The sequence below is a fragment of the Hetaerina americana genome, unplaced genomic scaffold, assembly GCF_022747635.1.
Source record: "Hetaerina americana unplaced genomic scaffold, ioHetAmer1.1.p SCAF_7, whole genome shotgun sequence".
Classification (NCBI taxonomy): domain Eukaryota; kingdom Metazoa; phylum Arthropoda; class Insecta; order Odonata; family Calopterygidae; genus Hetaerina; species Hetaerina americana.
This window is the reverse complement of record NW_027287316.1, coordinates 28,715,628-28,736,121: the sequence shown is the minus strand read 5'-3', so window position 1 is coordinate 28,736,121 and position 20,494 is coordinate 28,715,628. Positions and strand designations below refer to the sequence as shown.

At 35.5% G+C, this 20,494-nt stretch overlaps 1 protein-coding gene across 1 annotated transcript; it reads right to left on the bottom strand.

The window, feature by feature from the left end:
* Positions 1 to 2,436: 2,436 nt before the first annotated feature.
* Positions 2,437 to 14,188, bottom strand: LOC139696600 (multiple epidermal growth factor-like domains protein 10). Its single transcript, XM_071595406.1, has 7 exons — positions 14,083 to 14,188; positions 12,193 to 12,327; positions 9,560 to 9,691; positions 9,256 to 9,387; positions 7,445 to 7,576; positions 5,224 to 5,343; positions 2,437 to 2,627 (listed from the first exon to the last, which is right to left on the bottom strand). Exons 1-7 carry the CDS (start codon positions 14,186 to 14,188, stop codon positions 2,437 to 2,439), a joined length of 948 nt encoding a protein of 315 aa, XP_071451507.1.
* Positions 14,189 to 20,494: the final 6,306 nt, after the last annotated feature.

Below are 20,494 nucleotides of genomic sequence, written 5' to 3'. Positions count from 1 at the left end.
TCGCACTGCGTCTTCCACCATGCTTCTTTTGCTTTATTCGTTGCCCGCCTCAATTTATTGTTCAATTCTTTGTACTTCATTTTGCCTAATTCTGTATTTATATTCTTCCATTTTCTCCGCTCATCCATCTTTGTAATCATCTCATCCGTGATCCATGGTTTCCTAGTCCTTTTAGCGTTAACGGTTCCAATAATGTCTTTTGCGGCTGTAGACAACACCTTCTTGATCATTTCCCATTTTTCTTCGATAGTACTAAGCCCTTTACCATCCTCCATGATTTTCTCTACCGCCTGTTTGTATTCCTTCCTTTTCAACCCATTTAACGCTTCTACATTCCATTTTCTAACTCGCCGCCCCTGCCTTATATTTTTGAAACGTACGCTACATTTCATAACAACTAAATTGTGGTCTGAGTCCGCATCCGCTCCCGGGAAGCTGTGGGAATTTATCACACTATTCCTAAACCTGTGTCTAACCAGGATATAATCTAGCTGATATCTTCCTGAGTCACCTGGCATTTTCCATGTATACCTGCGTCTTTTGTGGTGTCTAAACCAAGTGTTGGTGATGACTAACCCCTGATGTGACTAACGGATGTGATCCGTTCGATTCCGCCTTCCCCACCTCTATTGTGTTCGTCCTTTATACGTGTTCCTATCCCTTTTCCTTATATATGTTTCTGTATATATGAGTATTAATTCGCCGTTTGGCGGGATTTCGTGTTTGAATATATATATATATATATATCTATATATATATATATATATATATATATATATATATATATATATATATATATATATATATATATATATATATATATATATATATATATATATATATATATATATATGTGAGTTAAAATGCATTAAAAGAGAAAATGTTCCCCATGTGAGTCAATATTTTCCCTTCTGTGAACTTTGATGCTGAAGCAGATTAAGTATTATATGTTCATTTTGCCTCGTTATCACTAGTTAACTTCATCTGTTGTAGATGTCAATTTTGACTATTCATTTTTACTACTCACCGTACAAAATGTCCAATAATGTGAACATTAAATTTCCACTTCGACTCAATTTCCTGGCTGCACTCATATTCTGTGATATGAGTTTTGCTTCGATGTCTTTGATATTAAGTACTTTCCTATGCATGGCATTGTTTGGTTCATTAATCATACACATTTTCTGCTATACAATTTGTTCCTTAATATGTATTTCTCATTACATTTCTATTTTCATCATCACTTCAAGATATGTCTAAGCAGCTAAAAGTCATTAATTCCAGTCTTGACTGCATAGAAATAAGAATTGCTAGTGTTGAAACTGCAATGGAAACTAGCAATACTTCCACAAATACTGAGGACTCTTTGGGCAACCTGTGTATAGAAGGGATGACTCTTCCCTAAGCACCTCCTCCTGAGAAATATATGGTCATGCCTCGTGAGGCTAGGTGTTGAGGGAAGTCTCAACATTACATCTTAGATGATAATGATTATTGATTGAATCATACTCATATATTTTCAACCAAATGCATCCAATAATGTCCTGGGTATCGATGGGCACTGAGTACCTGGACTTAAATATTACACCAATTATTTCAATAAGCGAGATGTATATCAAATACTTGAGTCTGGAAATAATTATTTAGAGGCATGCACACAAGACAGAACAACTTCCATACCAAGGTACCCTATTGAATTTAAATTTAGAAATCACTAAAAAGTATAGGAATTCAACTTCATGTATGCATTTGTTCTAGTGTAGTATTTGTGTTAATACCACGTACCTGCATTCATACCTGGCATCAGGTGAACCGCACTGACAGTAAAATGGTGCTGTTCGGAGTGCTATTTTTTACCAAACATCATCTAACTTCATGATTGATATAAAAGCATTCTCACATCCTAAAAAGTTCTTTCCTTTTAATGTGAACATTTAAGGTCATTGCAGTTTGCCACACATAGGCAGCAATAATGGTCTTTTTAAAAGTATTACTTCACTGTATTCAATTTCTGCTCTTTAGCGTAAGTTAGAAAACAAAAGGAGTATATTTTCTTAGGGTTAATTTTATTTGAGTAGGATATTATAAAGTAGATGATGATGTATTATGATGGGACAGTGAAAATACCATTTTATCATATGGGTACTTAATTTGCCAAAAACATGTCGATTCTCTGTAATTTAAAGTTTTTCCGACTAAAACCATTGCTTTTCCAAGTTTTCAAGAACGGAGATACTCAGCCTGAGGAAAAAACCCTGGTAAAGTAAAACTTCATTGAATAGTGTGCTACAGACATTTATTAGTAATATTTACTTTCATTGCACCTGAGAAAATAAGTAATAGGATATAAGTCCAATCTTGTGCTTTATTGCTTTAGCTCTTGAAACAAGGACTTTTTTTACAGTTTTGTGTGTGAGGAGGTGAACTTCCTTGACTTCAAGATTCAATTATAATATCTTTATCTATCACCTCATGAATGTGCATATGAATCACATGTCTCTTGCATTCCTCCCCATTGCTCTCATAGCCCTTGGGGCACTGGCATATGTACACCCCATATTCAGTCAGCCTGCACTCTGCCAATGGGTCCTCACACCCTGAAGATGGTGTGCATTCCCATCCCAATGCTGAAACAAAAAGCATTCAGGCACTTGAAACATGATGAAACCGCATGAAAACATGATCTTATTTTAATTTCCTTGTGATGGCTTTCACAATGAGATATTGTGTAAAATCTACATCTCCCTCGACTTCTTTGGCAAAGGTCAATCTTTCTGTGATGACAATTTTCCCGGCATTGCATTCAACATCTTCAGGTCAGAATTGTCCAATTCTGACTTGAAGGCAGGCAAAACTATTGCCCCAGAAGGACTGCAGAAATAAATTCGGGAAGATATGGAGCTTCAAATGTTAAAAATTTTCACGGTGCAAATTAACCAGTCCAGTTCTGGCGTAGGATCATGATAGGTATTATTATTTTAGGGGCATTTCAGAGCTACATTAAGGAACTTGTAGTGCCTATTTAATGAATGTTGAGGCTACTTTCAAATGAAAAAGCTGAGTAGAGGTAATACAGAAAAGATAGTGGAAAAAATTGCATTATTAAACTTATCTAGTGGAAAATTATTATTATATTTTCTTTATTATGTTCGAATTCCTATACACCATTCCTGAAACTACTCAATCTGAGGAGAGGTGGTGTTATTTCATGTTGGTTAGAACATTCGGGATCCTATGCCTAAGGGCCTAGTTTAGAAATTAAACATGATATGTAGTACAAAAGATCTCCATTTCATCAAGGATTCTTGCCAAAAGTCAAGATCATGTGAGGCTGGTAGGAGTTGTTGTCAAGCTGGAAAACTAAAAGATAATGAGGCTAGTTTGGAGCTAGATCTATTACATATTAGTGAAATAAAATGGGCTGGGGTAGATTATTTCTGAAGTAATGGATAAAGAGTGATATCCTCAGGATATAGTAGGTGTGGGCATTATAATGAAGAAAGAATGAGGGAAAAGAGTAAAAGCATGTTGGTAGTTTAACAAGAGGATCCTGATGATCAACTAAGGAGACCTCATGAATACACTGATAGTGTAGATGTATATGCTGTCATATGGGCACAGAAAAGAGGAAATAGATGAAGTTAATGAAGAGCAGAATAAAATCTTCAACTATGTGAGAGGAAAAGAGAATCTAATCACAATGAGCAACTGGAATGTAGTGATTGAAGAAGGTAAAGACTGAATCAGCCTGAGGCAGTCCTGACTGCTGCTGAAAAATCCAAATTTAGATGTACTAGTAGAGTTCTGCAATGACAAGAATATGAGTGTGACTTATACGCTGTTCGAACAAATTTGGCATGAAGATATCTGTGGAAGATGCCTTGAGACAGAGCCAAATATCTAATCGGCTACATCCTGGCCAGAAAGATGCATAAGAATTTAGTCAAACAGTGCAAAAGCTACCCTGGTAAGAATATACGAGGTGGCTGGAAAGGATCCAGCCAGTCTTTTGAGAAAAATAGCCTTAACACTTATTCCAGCAGCTCTTCCACTTTTCAAAACCATCGGCAAAGTCTTTTCTCAGAATGGTCTCCAGCTGCCTTATCCTCTTTTATCTCTTCGATGCCAAGAATTTCGTGCTGCAGTTGCAGGTGACTTGATCTGAACCATAAATGATGGCCCAGGTTTTCTAAAAAGGGTCATACTTAGCTGGAGATTGGTCAATTGACAGTTGATGAGATAAAGGAGAATGCGACAAGGCAGCTGATGACCACTATGAAAAAGGACTTTGCTGATTGTTTTGAAAAGTGGAAGAGATGCTGGGATAAGTGTGTGAGTAAGGCCTCATTGTTGTTGTCATGGGTAACTCTCTGCGATACAAGAGGATACAGATAATAAAAATGAAGAGGAACACATAAGCTTTAGAGGAAAAATATGCTCGAGAAAATTTCAGCATGGCTGTCAAAAAAAATTTGAGAGAGGGAAAGAGAACAGTACAGAAGGAAGATGGACTGATCTGAATAAGGCAATTATAGAATTAGCCAAGTTGGGCAATTCGCTCAGAAGAGAAGCAATACCCAGGGATTTTCGAAAGCCTTACGGGTAAGATAGTTAATTAAAGAAGGATAAAATACAAAAATGCAAGAAATGAGGATGAAAAGGCTCAATAAAATAACTTATGGAAACAATTCATTTGAGAGTCAAATAAATTTAAGGAAAATTGAATTGAAAACTGTTGTGAAAAAATTGATGATTATAAGAAAAAAGTCAGCACCAAAAGATCAAATATAAAAAATCAAATAAGATAGAGAAAAACAAAGGCCAATAATATCATAGATGCAAATGAAACTATATTGATGGAAAATACAGACACAGGAAACTCATAGAAGGACTATATTGAATGATATTATAAAAGGATAAAAATGCTGAAAGATATCATAAACACAGTGATCAACCCGAAGGTCGGTTTGGTAGGGGATGGTAGATTTCACCAAATACTAAGCCCAGCGGCATGTGAAATTCACACATCAGGGTAGGGGGGCCAGTTCCTTTCCCTGTGCCGGTTATGGTTTCCCAGGAAGATCTGGTACCGGAAAAATCACATAGCTTGGGTGGAGCTGTCGGTGCCCAGAGAGATTTTCCATACAAGGCATAGACCAGGAATTGTGGCAAAATTCAAAATAATGTAAACTAGAAAGTGTGCATGCTCCTCTGTTAACTTACCGGCTGCACATTTTCCTTCCTTTTCAGTGTAATTCTGCATACAGACACATGTGTTGTCTTCACATGTGGCAAACTCATCAAAACAGGAGTTATTATAACCTGTGCAGTTGCTGTGAAGTCCTGTGAGTTGAAAAGTAAAGCATGATTCATCAATGGTCCAAATTTTAATGCAATTAATTACTAAATGCAAGATAGCAAGGTGTCTGAGTGTGAATCCCAGTCAAGGTGTATGATTTTTACACTTTCACCTGAATTTCAGTACCCATCAGTGGATGACTCTGTTAAAGCAACTATCATGGCATTTCCCATATTTATTTGAATTAGAAAATATTACTGATTTCATAACCTTGTTTATCCTAAGAATTCCACCCTCAACATTTCTTTGGCATTAAAATTAAATTTCCCTCAAGGGAGCAAACATGAGACACTGCCTTGCTCCCCTTTTTTATTACTTTCCATCCTTATTCTCTTTCTGATACCCTCCCTTATTGTATCTAATTCACGTAAAGGTTTCTAATAAGTACCATCCACCCAGATCGACACTGCAATACTGCAACATTGCCAGCAGCTTTGTCTCTTACATGATCAACTGCTCAAATTCCATGATAGAACACAGCTCAAGCAAAATAATTCTGATTGTTTTTCATTTTTTCCAATGATCAATAATGGATATATACATATCAGTCTGGCGGTATGACCTCCCAAATAGATTTTGAAAAATATTTTATCATTTGGGCCAAATATTATTGAGGTATTACACTTAATTACCCAGGTTTTCAGTTGATTGCCCATTTTTTGGTGTTTTCTTTGATCCAAAACATGTGAAAACTTGCCTTTTCTATTTCTTGATGCTATCTGATGGATTTGGGTACATTTGTTCCATTTGTGTTGGTGTAGGGTGTGTATGTAAATTTCAAAATATTTCTCAGGGATCCTCTTGCTTTTAACAGCATCAGATTTATTCAATTTAAATGTTAAACATTGACGCTAAAATCAATCATGAGACACGTACACTTGGTGCCCAGCTGTACAAAGTACAATATAGAGCCTAGTATTCTTTAAACCTTAATATTAATTAAAAAATTAAAGGAATGAATTTTCATTTCATCGTTATTCTCTATTTGTAATTTTTACATTCTACATTCTGCAAAGCTAGGTAAGGTCTGAATTCTTCCATGTACGAGTGTATAACGTAATATCTTGTAATGGTAAGGGACCGTTTTGGTGTGATTTAATCAAGTATTTCCAGGATGGGTTTTGGTTTATTGAGGCAATTCATCATTGTCAATGATAAAAATTAAGAATGGAAAATTCTTTTTAGGTGTACTGGAATCATACACAAGCAATAGAAATATATAGAAGAACTTTGTGGAGAGAAAAGTTCTTCTATATATTTAAGTTCTTCTATATATACAAGGGTCATCCGGAAAGTAGTACCCGTTCGTGCCGCATGAAGTGCTGACGACGCGAGTAGCCGCTGGACGAGGTCAGATAGCTTCAGTGGCTTGTCTGCCTTCTCTGAGCCAAGTTGCGTGACGCTAGCATTGCCTGTGTTGTTTCTGTGATTGTTTACAATGTTTAAAAAAATTGAGAACGCCGCCAGTTGTGAAGTGAGGGCAGTGATTAAATTCCTCAATGCAAGAAACGTTCGCCCATGTGATATTCATCGCCAATTAAAGGAGGTGTATGGAGACAATGTAATGGACGAGTCGTCTGTTCGGCGGTGGTGTCGCAACTTCAACATGGGGAGGGGGAACACACACGACGATGAGCGTTCGGGGAGACCGTCTGTCATTACAGACCAACTGGTGAGCTCAGTTGACGAATTCGTGAGGAACGATCGGCGCGTCACAATTGATGACATCTGTGAGCATTTTCCCAATGTTTCTCGAACAATTGTTCATGAAATTGTTAAACACCATCTGCATTATGCAAAAATTTGTGCAAGATGGGTCCCTCGCGTATCTCAATGAGCTGGCGGCGAAGGACTATGCAGCAGGAATACAGAAACTTGTCACACGTTATGACAAATGCCTTAATTTGCTTGGAGATTATGTTGAGAAGTAGTTTAAAGTATCCTCTTTCAAATAAAATTTTTTATGTTTGTTAATATTTACTTTTGTGTCTTTATTTCACGAACGGGTACTACTTTCCGGATGACCCTCGTATAAAAATTTCATAAGCTTTTACTTACAATTTTCATTATATTTTTCCAACTCACCTGCTTTGCATTCATCTCCCATCTGCTCATAACCTTCCTCACAGGTGCATATGTGGCTTGTTAAATTGCATATTGTATGAAGGTAGTGGTTGCACTCATAGCTACAATTGGTTCCTGGGGCTCCGGCACTATCTGAAGATAGAAATTAAATGTATTACGAAAAACCAAAGAATTTGGAGATGAAAAAAAATTTTGTTTGAATGGAATATGAAGGTCACCCAAGTTTTATCATGCAATTTATTATGTAACATATTCTTACTGAATTAGGAGGAAGACATAAGTATATTGACAGCCATAAAGAATTCTATGCTTAAGAATGATACTAATTAACTTAGTTGTTTCTCTGATGTGGGTCACAGTAGTCTAGGGGTAGAGCATTGGACTACTGACTGAAGAGCTCAGGTTTGATTCCTACGAAACTCTCTCTGGGCACCCTCAGCTCCATCCAAGCTGAGCGATTTTTCAGGTACCATATCATCCTTGGAAACCATAACCGGCACAGGGAAAGGAACACCCCTCCCCTGATGTGTGAATTTCATATGCCATTAGGTTTAATACTAGGTGAATTCTACTATTACCTAACCAAACCGGCCTTCAGGTTGACCACTGTGTTTATGTTCTTTTTTATTTCTCTGATGTGCCCAAATATTGAATTCTTGCATTACAAAAAAATTCTGGTATCACAAAAAATGTGAAATAAAAATTGAAAGAATCATTTTTAAAATCACAGTCCTAATTAAAAGATTGAAAATTGAAGCATTAAATAAATACTCACTTCAATTACCATATTAGTCCCACTTTAGGAATTTTTGTATAATTTTTTATATGTATGTATGATTTGTATTGAAATTTTGCATTATTTCTCTGGTTCCCTGTTGTTTTAACCAGATTTAAAAGCTTCCATATTTTATATTAAATCATAGGAATCACTCATGATGCATGAACATTAGGTGTATAACTTTCCAAGTACCCACTGAAATGAAATCATATGAAGCACCAGTTTACCATTTGTCACATGTTCTCAGCTGTGTGAACATTCTGCCAGTTTCCTTATGAAATGGAAACATAATAATTTGCATGAATTTACCTGGGAAATTGTTACTAATTGATATTTTAAAAGTATTTTGAAAGAAACAAATTTTGACAAACAATCAGGTAGGCCTGATTGTTTGTGGTTTGTCATCTGACCCTGATTCCATTCTGATAAAGACATTAGAAATACAAAAAAAATTTGTTGAACTAATGATCTTGATGGCGATGATGATACTTATACTGGAAATTGAAAGCATGGTCTTGTTTTTATTTTTAGATGCAATTGAATTATGAATTATTTCATTCTGGGAATTATACCATTCAAAATCTATAGCTCTTATTTCTTATACTAAATCAAAATTCCATAATTAAAAAATAATGGAGCAATTTTATGTTTTGACTTGTTTTTGAATTTTTATTTTAAGTTTTGTTATGTCAAAAATTTTATATTTAATGTTCGAATCAAATTATCACCAAATTTCACAGATTGTGGCATGTAAAAATAATTTGGTTCTTCCATTTGTATGACATTTTGTCATGTATAGGTAAGGAGCCCTTCTGGTGCATTTCAATCAAGAATTTCAAGGTTGGCTCTCAAGAACTCAGGGGTATTTTGTCTCTGTCACTGCATGAAAACAGGATTTGAGTATTTGAATGTCAGGTGCACTGAATACCTATACAGTGTATAATATAGCTTTCAGAAGGGAAATGCGATACTTAGGTTAAAATGCATAAGTGCACTGGCTATACTTTAATGTTAATTACATTTCCCAACTCACCTGGTATACATTCATTCCCCATTTCCTGATATCCCTCTTCACAGTTGCATATGTTGCTTGTGAGATTGCATGTGGTATGAAGGGTGTAGTTACATGTATGGTTGCAGAAGGACCCTGGAATACCATCATTACCTGTGGACAAAAAAAATATTACCAATTACCAAACAAAATGCATCCTGAAAGAATTCTGAAGTGGCAGAATGATAATGCCTACCTAATTTGTACTACACAATAAATGAGTTGATATTTCCTCAGCAACTTAGATCAAGGTCAAAAAATCATGGAATTACATTTCCCAACTCACCTGGTATACATTCATTCTCCATTTGCTGATATCCCTCTTCGCAGTTGCATGTGTTGCTTGTGAGATTGCATGTGGTATGAAGGGTGTGGTTGCATGTATGGTTGCAGAAGGACCCTGGAATACCATCATTATCTGTTGACAAAAAGAAAAAATATTACCAATTACCAAATAAAATGCACCCTGAAATAATTCTGCTGTGGCAGATTAATCCTTCATATTGGTTAAAAATGGAAGGAACATATCTACATGCCAACATTGCTTCCTATTTTTAATATTTATATTCTGAATTCTGTATAGCTAGGTAAGGTCTGAATTTTTGTAGGTGTTCAACATAATTGTTTAATTGGCTTCCTGAAGAGTTTAAAGAAATACTTCCTGAGAAAATAAATTCAAGAAAATGTGAAAAGATTTCTTTGTAAATAATGTTTTTTATAGTGTCCAAGAGTACATCAAAAGAGCCAATGCAGGGTAATCTGTTTTTTAAATCTTTGATACTCGCATATTTCATGTACATTATTATTCCTATGAATTGTGTACATGTTAATGCACCTATAAATGTAATTGAATCTCAACAAAGTCCATACAATTATGTATTATTCTATGGCAAATAAATCTATCTATACATCATAAGGGACCTTTTTAGTGTAATTCAATCAAGGATATGAAGGATGCACTTGTATCTTTGGAAATCAAGAGATGGATTGAAAATTAGAATTTCAGATTTACCGGAATCACATTTGGCCTGAGGATATGTAAATAGCAGAGCTTGCAGGATGGAAATATGATACTTGGGATCAAACACATCAGTACCCTGGCTTTACTTATAATGTTCATTACATTTCCCTACTCACTGAATATGCATTTATTTCCCATTTGCTCATATCCATGTTCACAGTTGCATTTGTGTCTTGTGAGGTTGCATGTCATATAAAAAATGAGGTTGCATGTTTGGTTGCAGGGTGATCCTGGAACACCATCATGATCTGTGATGTTACCATTAATCAATTAAAAACCTGAAAGAATTCCGCTGTGGCAGAATATTAATACCGTCTCACTCTTTACTATGCAGTTTATGAGTTTATGTTTTTTCACCATTTTAGATTGAGGATAGATGAAAGAGGAATAATGGTATCCTTGTTGATGAAAAAGCCAGATTTGAATATTGTCATACAGTCAGCTAGCTAACAAACAGCAGCAAAATGGAATGTTGGTTTTATTTGATAGGAGAGTGCAGAGCTAGCACACAATATTAAGACCTGCACAGCATCTAGGTTTCACACATTAACATAATATAAGGGAACCTGCCTTCCTCTTCCTGCCACTTAAGGTTTTCAATGAATATATGTTGTCCAAATAATAATATCTCTATTCTGGGTGCATAGGTGCATAGGAATCATAGACGAGTGTTAGAAACATATAATATTGTTTTATGGAGAAAATTTTCATGCATTATAGTTCTCCTATCAGCTCATATCATGCCTCTCATTTGAAAACATTAGGAAATGGTCAAAATCTTTAAAATATTACTATGAAGAAGTGTGGAAAATTAACAAATGTTTTCCATCAAAATGAATAATTTTAACCATGTCTCAGGGCTTACCATTAATTCCAGTGATGCCATATTCACTCAATAAAAATATATTTTGTACTGATGAGTAAGCTAAATTATCCTAATAGGTTTTCCAATTCATCCACCTCAGTTATCAAACCACAAAATTGGTTTGATAGGTTAGAGTAGAGAACACATAAGCTCAGCAGTGTGTATAATTCACATTTCAAGGTAGGGGGGCTAGTTCCTTTCCCAGTGCCACCTATGACTACCCAGGAAGATCTGGTGGTCAAAAATCATGAAGCATGTTTGAAGATAAGGTTTCTCCAGAGGCACCCTAGGGAATTGAACCAACACCCTCAGCTACAGATTCAGTTTAGTGGCCCAGTAAACTATCCACTGGACTACCACCACCATCTGAAGTGATATAAATCTTGATTTCTCATTTCTTTTTCTTGCCTTTCATTCACCTAAGAACATTGCTATGAAGCACACCAATAAATGATAATGGAAATAGTCCCAGGGTGCTCTGTACCACTCTTGCTACATGTCCCCCTTTTAATTGAAGTCTGAATTTTGAATAGCATAAGATCTAGCCTTAGTTGAAATGTATTTTCACACAATTATCTAGAAATCAAGTGGAGTAATATGGCTGATATTCTTTTATACCATAGTCCTAAAACTATGATACTTTTTCTGTCCCTTTGGAGGGTCATCTTAATTTTTTTGTTAATATGGTAAAGTTATCTTCCTCAGACAAAGTATGGTCATCAAATGAATACACAACTGATTGCCGGGAAGTGGAGAGGAATCTGAGTGTTTGGTGATGTAAGGAAGGAGAGGGGATAGAGGGAGGATGGGATAAGTTATATTCATTTGGATAACTGGTAGGAAAGAGATGCAATGTTCCCCATGTCCGAATAGAAATAATTGAACCATTTACAGGTAGAGATTATTTTTAAGCAAGAAATTCTAACATCAATTTTTGATTGCATTTTATTTTATGTAAAATCATTGTTGAGTAAATATAATTCTACAATGAACTTAATCTATTCTATATTTTATATTTTATGACTGTACTTACCTGGTACACATTTGTTCCCCTCTAGCACATATCCATCATAGCATATGCACATAGATGTTGATGTGTCACATATAGCATGGAGATGGTAATCACATGAGCCTTCGCTGTCACATTTAGCTCCTGGAGTCCCTGGATCTGGAAATAAAAATATATAATGTGACCCAAAGTGAAAGAGGATTTAAGACAATGGTATTTCCTACACATTACCCTTGCCTAGCCAGCATCACTCAAATTTAAGAGTGAATATTTATTCTAAAAATAATAGCCAAACAGAGGCTATGCTGAAAAGGTTAATAAATCAGGCTTGTTGTTCTTGAGCCATTCTAGTGTTACCCTCCCCTGTCCCAGGCAAAACTTATTCTCCCTTGGATGATTGTTTTATCTTGAAATATTCTTTTGTTAATGCCCTGCATTTGAAGTAAAAACCATAAGTCATATATTATTCAGACACCAACCTTGTTAATGTTTGGGTTATACACACAATGCAGTCCTCTGGCGATGAAACGAACTCATGGTAGCTAGCTGTACATCATAGCACTAAAATGCTTCCTCTAATTTCTAGATATTTTTAATGGGACATGGATTTGTTTAAATTTTAATTTAATTTTTTAAGAGCACTTTAATTAATTAAAATATATTTAAAATTCTATTTGTGAAGGAGTCCAACTCTCAATTTATCATGGAGCTTATCCATTACATTATGGAAAGAGCAGATTGTGACAAAATTTGACGGGAGGAATAGTGGTGCATGATAGCACTTAAGTATCTGTGAAGGCAGACAAATACAAGAGTAAATAGGAAACTATGGGATTATTGGCCATTCAGTTATTGCTTTTAAGCTACTAAGCAATTGTGAATGGAATGAAACCATGAATGTTATAAAATTTATCATTAAAGAACTTTTTAAGTGATGGTATTAATGTTCGTAATAATATGAAATAAATTGAGAAAATAAAATGGACAAGAAGGAAAACAATTGATAAAGGTGTAGATGATAAAGGTCTAGGTATGTTGTAGGAAGAGAGATGTTATCATCATCATGATTATGAAAGAATAGAAAGTCTAAGATAAACATTAAAGTTGAAGGGCAAAAACAAACCCAGTTCACCTATTTTGAAAGTGTTTTGAGTGAGTGCAGGCAGAGTGGTGGGGACATTAAAATAAGGATTGTGTTGGGCAAAGAGGCATTTACAAAGAGATATGCTGTGATGACAGACACTTCAATTTATGATACATAGAAAAGAACATAGAAAAATTTTTAATCGCGCATAGTGTTGTATGGCTCAGAAATGTAGTCATTTAGGTAAGATGGTGAGCATATACAGAAAGTCTTTCAAGATGTTAAATGGGAGAAAAATGGAAAAAAATAAAATGGGTGGTAATGAAAATACCTGAACAAATTTCTAGGTATGATAGGAGAAGAGAGAAGGTTGTTGGGATAAAATAAAAGAAGGTAGGACAAGTGGATGTGGCAGATATTGAGAGGTACTGATAGTGGTAATAAATGGAAAAAGGCTGGGAATTTTATACACATGGCTATGGAAATAAGGAGAATTAGTTTTCCTCTTTGGATAACAGAGAGAGACAGACCAGGGAAAGAGATTACAGGATTTTCTCGATGATTATAAATTTTTAAATTTCTGAGAGCAATCAATATATTGGCAAATATAAAAAGTAAAATAAATTATATTGACATGATTACGTCTCCATGTTGTTTGGCATATAATAGAGGTAACATTTGAGATTTAAAGTAGATATTACGTTTTTTCTTAAATAAGTTCAGAGAAGAAGGCCAGAATTTAATAGGAAATATATAATGTAGTATATTTATTATAAAGGAGCATTTATTTATCTTTTTAGTTCAAAATATTAATTATTTGTAGCAATTACCTCCATCATCTATTTGGTCAAGATTGAAAAATCTTGTCCCAGCACTGACTTGGACTGGCAGAAGGAAACAGAAGCCTAGGAGGAAGCCAATCAAATATGCCTTCATGTTTCTCCCAAATCTTTAAAAACACCGTTTTCACACCTGTGAGGATGGAGAAGTAGAGGTTTAAATTGCTCCCTCAGTAGACAATTGATCATCAATAATATCATCTAAGAATTCAAACTGTTAATAATTCATGGAAATCAAACCCTAAATGTAGGCTTTAGGACATAAATTAAAAACCATTTTGTTATATACTACCTTGATCAAAAAGTTCCCGGAATAACCACCGTGTGGCGCTCCCATCGTTCCGATTTGAGTTCTGTTTTTTTTTTGTTAAATTGGTACATCTGTTGTTGATATTCCCTTTAAATCTTAGTGTCATAACTTGACATTTGCAAAAGTTACGTAGCCAAGAGTACATCTATCTCTGTGTGTGTTGGCGATTTTTTACAATTTCAGAAATGGATTTAAATTTGCAACAACGAACTTGTATTAAATTTTGCGTAAAAAACGGATTTAGTGGCGCACGGACGTTGGAAATGTTGGAAAAGTGTTTCGGCAACGATTCTCTAAAAAAAAACGGTCGTTTACCAGTGGCACGAGCGGTCGTGAGTCAATCGAAGATGATGAACGCAGTGGCAGACCATCGACATCGAAAGTCGGTGAAAAAATTGATAAAGTAAAAGAAATGTTGGTCAATAACCGCAAATTAACCATCAGAGAAATAGCGGAGGACTTGAACATTGCCTATGGATCCGCCCAAGACATTGTGGTTAATGATTTGGGTTTCCGTCGTGTAGCAGCAAAAAGACCTCAATTTCATGCAAAAAAGAGACCGTGTTGACGTCGCAAAAGACATGATTTGCGAGGCTGAATCCGATCCCACATTCATCAAAAGGATCATTACTGGAGACGAGACGTGGGTTTATGAGTACGACACGCAATCCAGACATCAGGCAAGTGAATGGCGTTCACCAAATGAGCCGAGACCAAAAAAACCACGTCGTTTTCAGTCAAAAAAGAAGGCAATGCTGACGGTTTTCATGGATTACAACGGTGTAGTGCATCATGAATTTTTGCCAGAAGGCCAGACAGTAAACAAAGAGTATTATTTGGGCGTTATGAGACGTTTGCGTGAAGCAATTCGCCGAAAGAGACCAGAAATGTGGGCAGAAAACTCGTGGATTTTGCACCAATGATAACGCACCGTCGCACAGTGCTATCATTATTCGTAATTTTTTGACGAAAAATGCAACAAATACCATCCAACAGCCACCGAATTCACCTGATTTGGCTCCCTGTGACTTCTTTCTGTTCAATCGAGTTAAAAAACCATTACGGGGAACGCGTTTTAGCAGCCGAGAGGAAGTAATGGAAAAATCGCAGGAAGCACTGATGGACATACCGAAAACCGAATATAAAAAATGTTTCGAGGATTGGATCAAGCGCTGGCATAAGTGTGTTGCAGTCGATGGGGATTACTTTGAAGGGGACAATATAGATTTAGATGAATAAACTTGTATTTTTAATTTTCTGAATAAATTCCGGGAACTTTTTGATCAAGGTAGTATGTATATATGTATATATATATATATATATATATATATATATATATATATATATATATATATATATATATATATATATATATATATATATATATATATATATATATATCGAGACATTGGCCATAAGGTGTGAAATTTTACAGTAGCAACCACCTTTTCAGTTGAAGCATGCACATATCAAGAAGCTTTACGTTTTATACAATTAACATGTGATGAGAGACACAAGAATACTGCCAACCAGCCCATTCAAAGAAAAAGTCCATCACTAAATCCTCATAGATGTTTTGCATAAGAAATCCATTAGCTGACAATGTGCACAATACAAGTGCTTTCTTACCTAAATCCATAAACTAATCCTTAACATTATTTAGAGAAGGTGGAACTCAAAAACTGTTTTGAATCATTTGTAGCATCACATTAGGAAAGTTTTCATTGTGGCTCGATAAAACATACATTTTTTTGTATTAAAAATATCTGCAGGATTTGCTTTGTGGTAGAATTCATGTCTTATGTCATCATGATAAAAAGTGGAAATAAGTGGAAAATTTACACTGACTATTTTCATGGAGCAGGCAAAGAGATATTACCACAATGAATATGAAAAATGATGTGTTAGTGATTATACAAGTGCAAGGTGCCAGGATATATGAAAAAACAAATGAGGACAGTTATGGAAAGGGTATCCAGGACATAATTTGTGCCAATTGCTTTCAATTTCCAAGTGCTCTTCATTTGGTAAAGTTAACAATACCCCAGACCTCACCCTGAGGAGGCAAGAGTGTTTCAAATTCCACTCATGGCATGTTTAGATCAACCTCTTCACCCAAATGAGCACTGAAGTACAGGAACTTTACAGTGTAGAAATTATTCACCTTGACCTTGGTTCAAACCCAAATCCCTCAATGTCCTACCAAGTGCTTTAGCCAGCCATACAGAAAAATTATTATATCATAAATTAATGCTAAATATTTAGACCTGATGAGTCCTTTACTTGAGATTGTAAACATTTTACGATTAAAGCTTTTGATCGATCGATTGAGTGATATTAAATATAACGTTTTTTACTGTGAATATTATGGACGTATGCAGGATTTATCCATTAAAGATGGAATAGTCAATTGATGAAGAGACCTTTCTTTGAATCATTACCCCTTTATGAATTATTCCTCATTATTCTCTGTTTACCAATACACACATGTATGATCAGTCATTATCTAAAGTGCATAAACTTTGACTCCAGCCCTTACATTTGAAGACTTGTAATCTTTATATCCTCATGTTTCTATTAATTTTCAATCATCACAAAAATGGCTTCTCGCCTCCTTCAATAAACTCTGCCATAAAATTCTTTGCAGCAATGCAATCAATTACAGCTAGGGAAGGTATTTCCCTCTCCCTGACCAATGCCATCCTTTTGCTGCACACCATACAGACACAGATTGTGGCAAGCATGTAGTCATGGGGTATGTTGCTCACAGTTTGTTTTCTGGGTTGCATGTCTATTAATCGGCCCATAATTCTTTTCACATTTCTTGGTGTTCTGCACTTAAATAACCACTGGCTTTACCATATGGCATTTTACATATATATTATGAAGACAAACAATGTTTTTCCATGGAATAGGATATTGGGATCATATTCATCTTGATTCAACTTTTTCTAGACTGACCTAAAATTCAGGGAATTCAACTGCAAGATGGAACCTGAAGATTATCAAAACATGCATTAACAAATTCCTGTGTTTTATTGATTCATAAGGACCTATTTACTATTCCCTGATATCTGCAATCTCAGAATATATCTCTGACCATATCCTTTAGGGTATAAACTTGTTCTTTCAGCAATATACCAGCATGCATGTATTAAAGATATTTGTCAAAACTGGTTATAGTCAGAGGTATAAAAGTCACTCTGGAAAAATATTGTTTTTATCAAAATGAGTAATATACCAATCCTGAAGGAACTTCGCTTTATCCCTCAAAGGTATAACCTCCTAAGTGAGTTTTCACATTGTCAAATGCAATAGGACTTCACAAATAGCGTGCCTATTCCGCAAATTTATTCCAAAGAAGTATAAAAATAGTCAACTTTTTAACCAATAATTACCAATTAGTGTATAAATTTCAATTTGAGATACAGTATACTCTTCTTTATGTAATAAATTTATCATCTGAACTGTCCTTTTAGAATTTAGAAAAAAGTTAAACAATATTGTGACAGGGGAGATATCATCATCAAGAATCAGGAAAAGGAATTTGGACTGAGAGAGAAAAACAGAAGCTAAGAAGATTTTGTGTAATAAAAAAATTATACTCACTGGATAAAATGCTGAACTTCAATTCTATAATACAGTTCAGCAAGTTCTAACTATGTATCTCTGAGGATTTGAGATATTCACAGTGCTGGCAGCATCAGGACAAAGGAGATTGTTAGTGGTTGAAGCACAGAACCACAAATTGTGAACAAAGAGCAAAGGCATGTATGTATATATATGCTGCAATGAAATTTTAGGTGGAGTGGGAAGTGCAAGAAGTTTGATAAAAACACTGAAATGAAGCAATAAAGTTGTCCGGAAAATACTGAGGCACTAGAGCTTGTTGGAGACAATTATCAAAACCACAGTCCAAGGCAAAGGAAAGTTGTGCAGGCAAGTTCATGAAAGAGATAATATTAAATGTAAAAAAATATATGATTGCATTGAGAGGTTGGCTATTAAAAGACTACATATAAGCTGATTGAAACTAATCCCAAGATTAATGACTGGCTATAAAGATCACAGTGACCAGAAATGGATTTCCTCATTTTCACTGAGAAAGGTACTACATTTCATGTATGTATATATATGAGGTCTGTTCAATATAGAGTGATCGTAATTATTTTAATTGCTCAATTTACTTTTGAAAACATTTTTCATATTTTTAGCTTAATTTGCAAAATATACTTGATAATAATTTCATTGATTTGACTTCAGCATTGCATCAGCAAGGCAGCCATGACAAGATGAAACATTTTCAGTTCATCTGCAGCTGCTTCTGATGATGAAAAATTCTCTTCAAAAAGGTGTTTCTCAAAACTGAGGAATAGGAAAAAGTCACATGGAGCTAAGTCTGAAATTTAGGTAAGATGAGGAACACACTTCAGCCTGATTTTTGGGAGATATTCATGATTTCACAGTTGGCTCAATGGCTTGCATGCGTCAAATCAGCATCCTTATGCAAAAATTTTATCATAAATCATGAGAGAAACTTTATAAAATATACTTTTCGTAATATCCTGCCTAAATTGTCTATCCAAATCGCAATGCCGCATAGACCCATTTCCAGAAGTACCATTCAATTAAAATAAACCTAATCCTTTTAGGTAGGCAACGCATCGTGCGTTGAAGTTCGGCCGGTGTAGATATGCCTGGCGCATTAGTACTTCCTATTGCAAGACGTTTTTAAACTCCTTATCACATATCAATGATGATGATCACGCTATCAATAATGCCAAGGATAATTTATAACTTTTGAAGGATTTATTACCTAGATAAAGCTTTCCCGAGACTTAGATAAACTGTTTGGGAGTTCCAGGTGGGAGAATAGATTAGAATGCAATTTTTCATTCGCATCACTTTTAAGATTCCAAAGCCGCGTTGAGAGCGAAGCCACACCCCCTCACTACGCCGCCACCTGTGTTTTGTTGTTTTGTGTTTCTATGTTTTAAAAATTTATTTCAGTGTTTTTATATATTTGTGCGTCACCGAAGAGCGTTCTATTCCGAGGATATTTGTGTACATATATTTTATTATCATTATTAAGTAGTTTACCGGTTAAGGTAGGTTTTTGGATGGACACAACTACCAAATAAATATTTTGTGACTCTTATCAAAACACTATCCAGCAACCTACTCTACAACAAGTCCTACACTTCATCTCAGTGTGCTTCCTTCATCCGGCTCAACATCCCCATCCTTTTCCTGCCTTGTCATCGTTTGCCTAGTATTCTCCCCTCTATCATAGTCTTCAACATCCCACTGGGGATCAATACGCCTTTCATCCAGTTTTCCTACCTCCTTAGGATCTTTCCAACGAACCCCTCTCTTCGCCCACCATAACAAGTGCTTCCTCGTTTGTTTTCTTCTCTGTCCATTTCACCTTCTCCATTCTTCTCCACACCCACATTTCAAAAGCTTCCAGTCTACGTCTATCCTCCTGCTTCAATGACCACGTTTCCGCGCCGTACATAGCTACGCTCCATATCAAAGTTTTTACGAGTCTTTTCTTAATATCCTTACTCAACGTCCCTCTCATCAACTCCCTCCTCCTTGTGAAAGCCTCTTTGCCTAGCGCATTCTTCTCCTTACGTCCCTACTACTACTTTCTACTACGAATGCTTTTTTCTTTTCGATGTGCAAATCTGTGCTAAATGAATTTATGTCTGTCTATATGTATTTATGTGTACATATGAATGTAATTATAAGTTTAATGCCTAATATAATAGGTATACGACGGTGGGTTAAATGGAAGAAGGGAACACAGACCTCTATTTATCTATCTATCTACTGCTTTGACCGTGATTGTCCAAAACACTTCCGAGGTACGTAAACTGTTCTGCCTGCTCTAGTTTTTGCCCTTCTATTTTAATGTTTAGCTTATCCTTTTCTTTCTAGAAAATCGCATGACCTTTGTTTTATTAATATTGATTCTCATCCCATACCTGTCGCACTGAATTTCCAATTCACTCAGCAATGCTTGCAGCCCCTTGGCTGACTGACAAACTAAAGCTTGGTCATCGGCAAACCTAACTGATTTTACGGATT

Excerpts from the sequence above, each read along its gene's own strand:
- LOC139696600 (XM_071595406.1), bottom strand. The coding sequence starts at position 14,188 with ATGAAGGCATATTTGATTGGCTTCCTCCTAGGCTTCTGTTTCCTTCTG. Across the intron at positions 9,388-9,559 it reads GGAGAATGAATGTATACCAG|GTAATGATGGTATTCCAGGG; the intron begins GTGAGTTGGGAA and ends TTTTGTCCACAG. Across the intron at positions 5,344-7,444 it reads GGGAGATGAATGCAAAGCAG|GACTTCACAGCAACTGCACA; the intron begins GTGAGTTGGAAA and ends TTCAACTCACAG.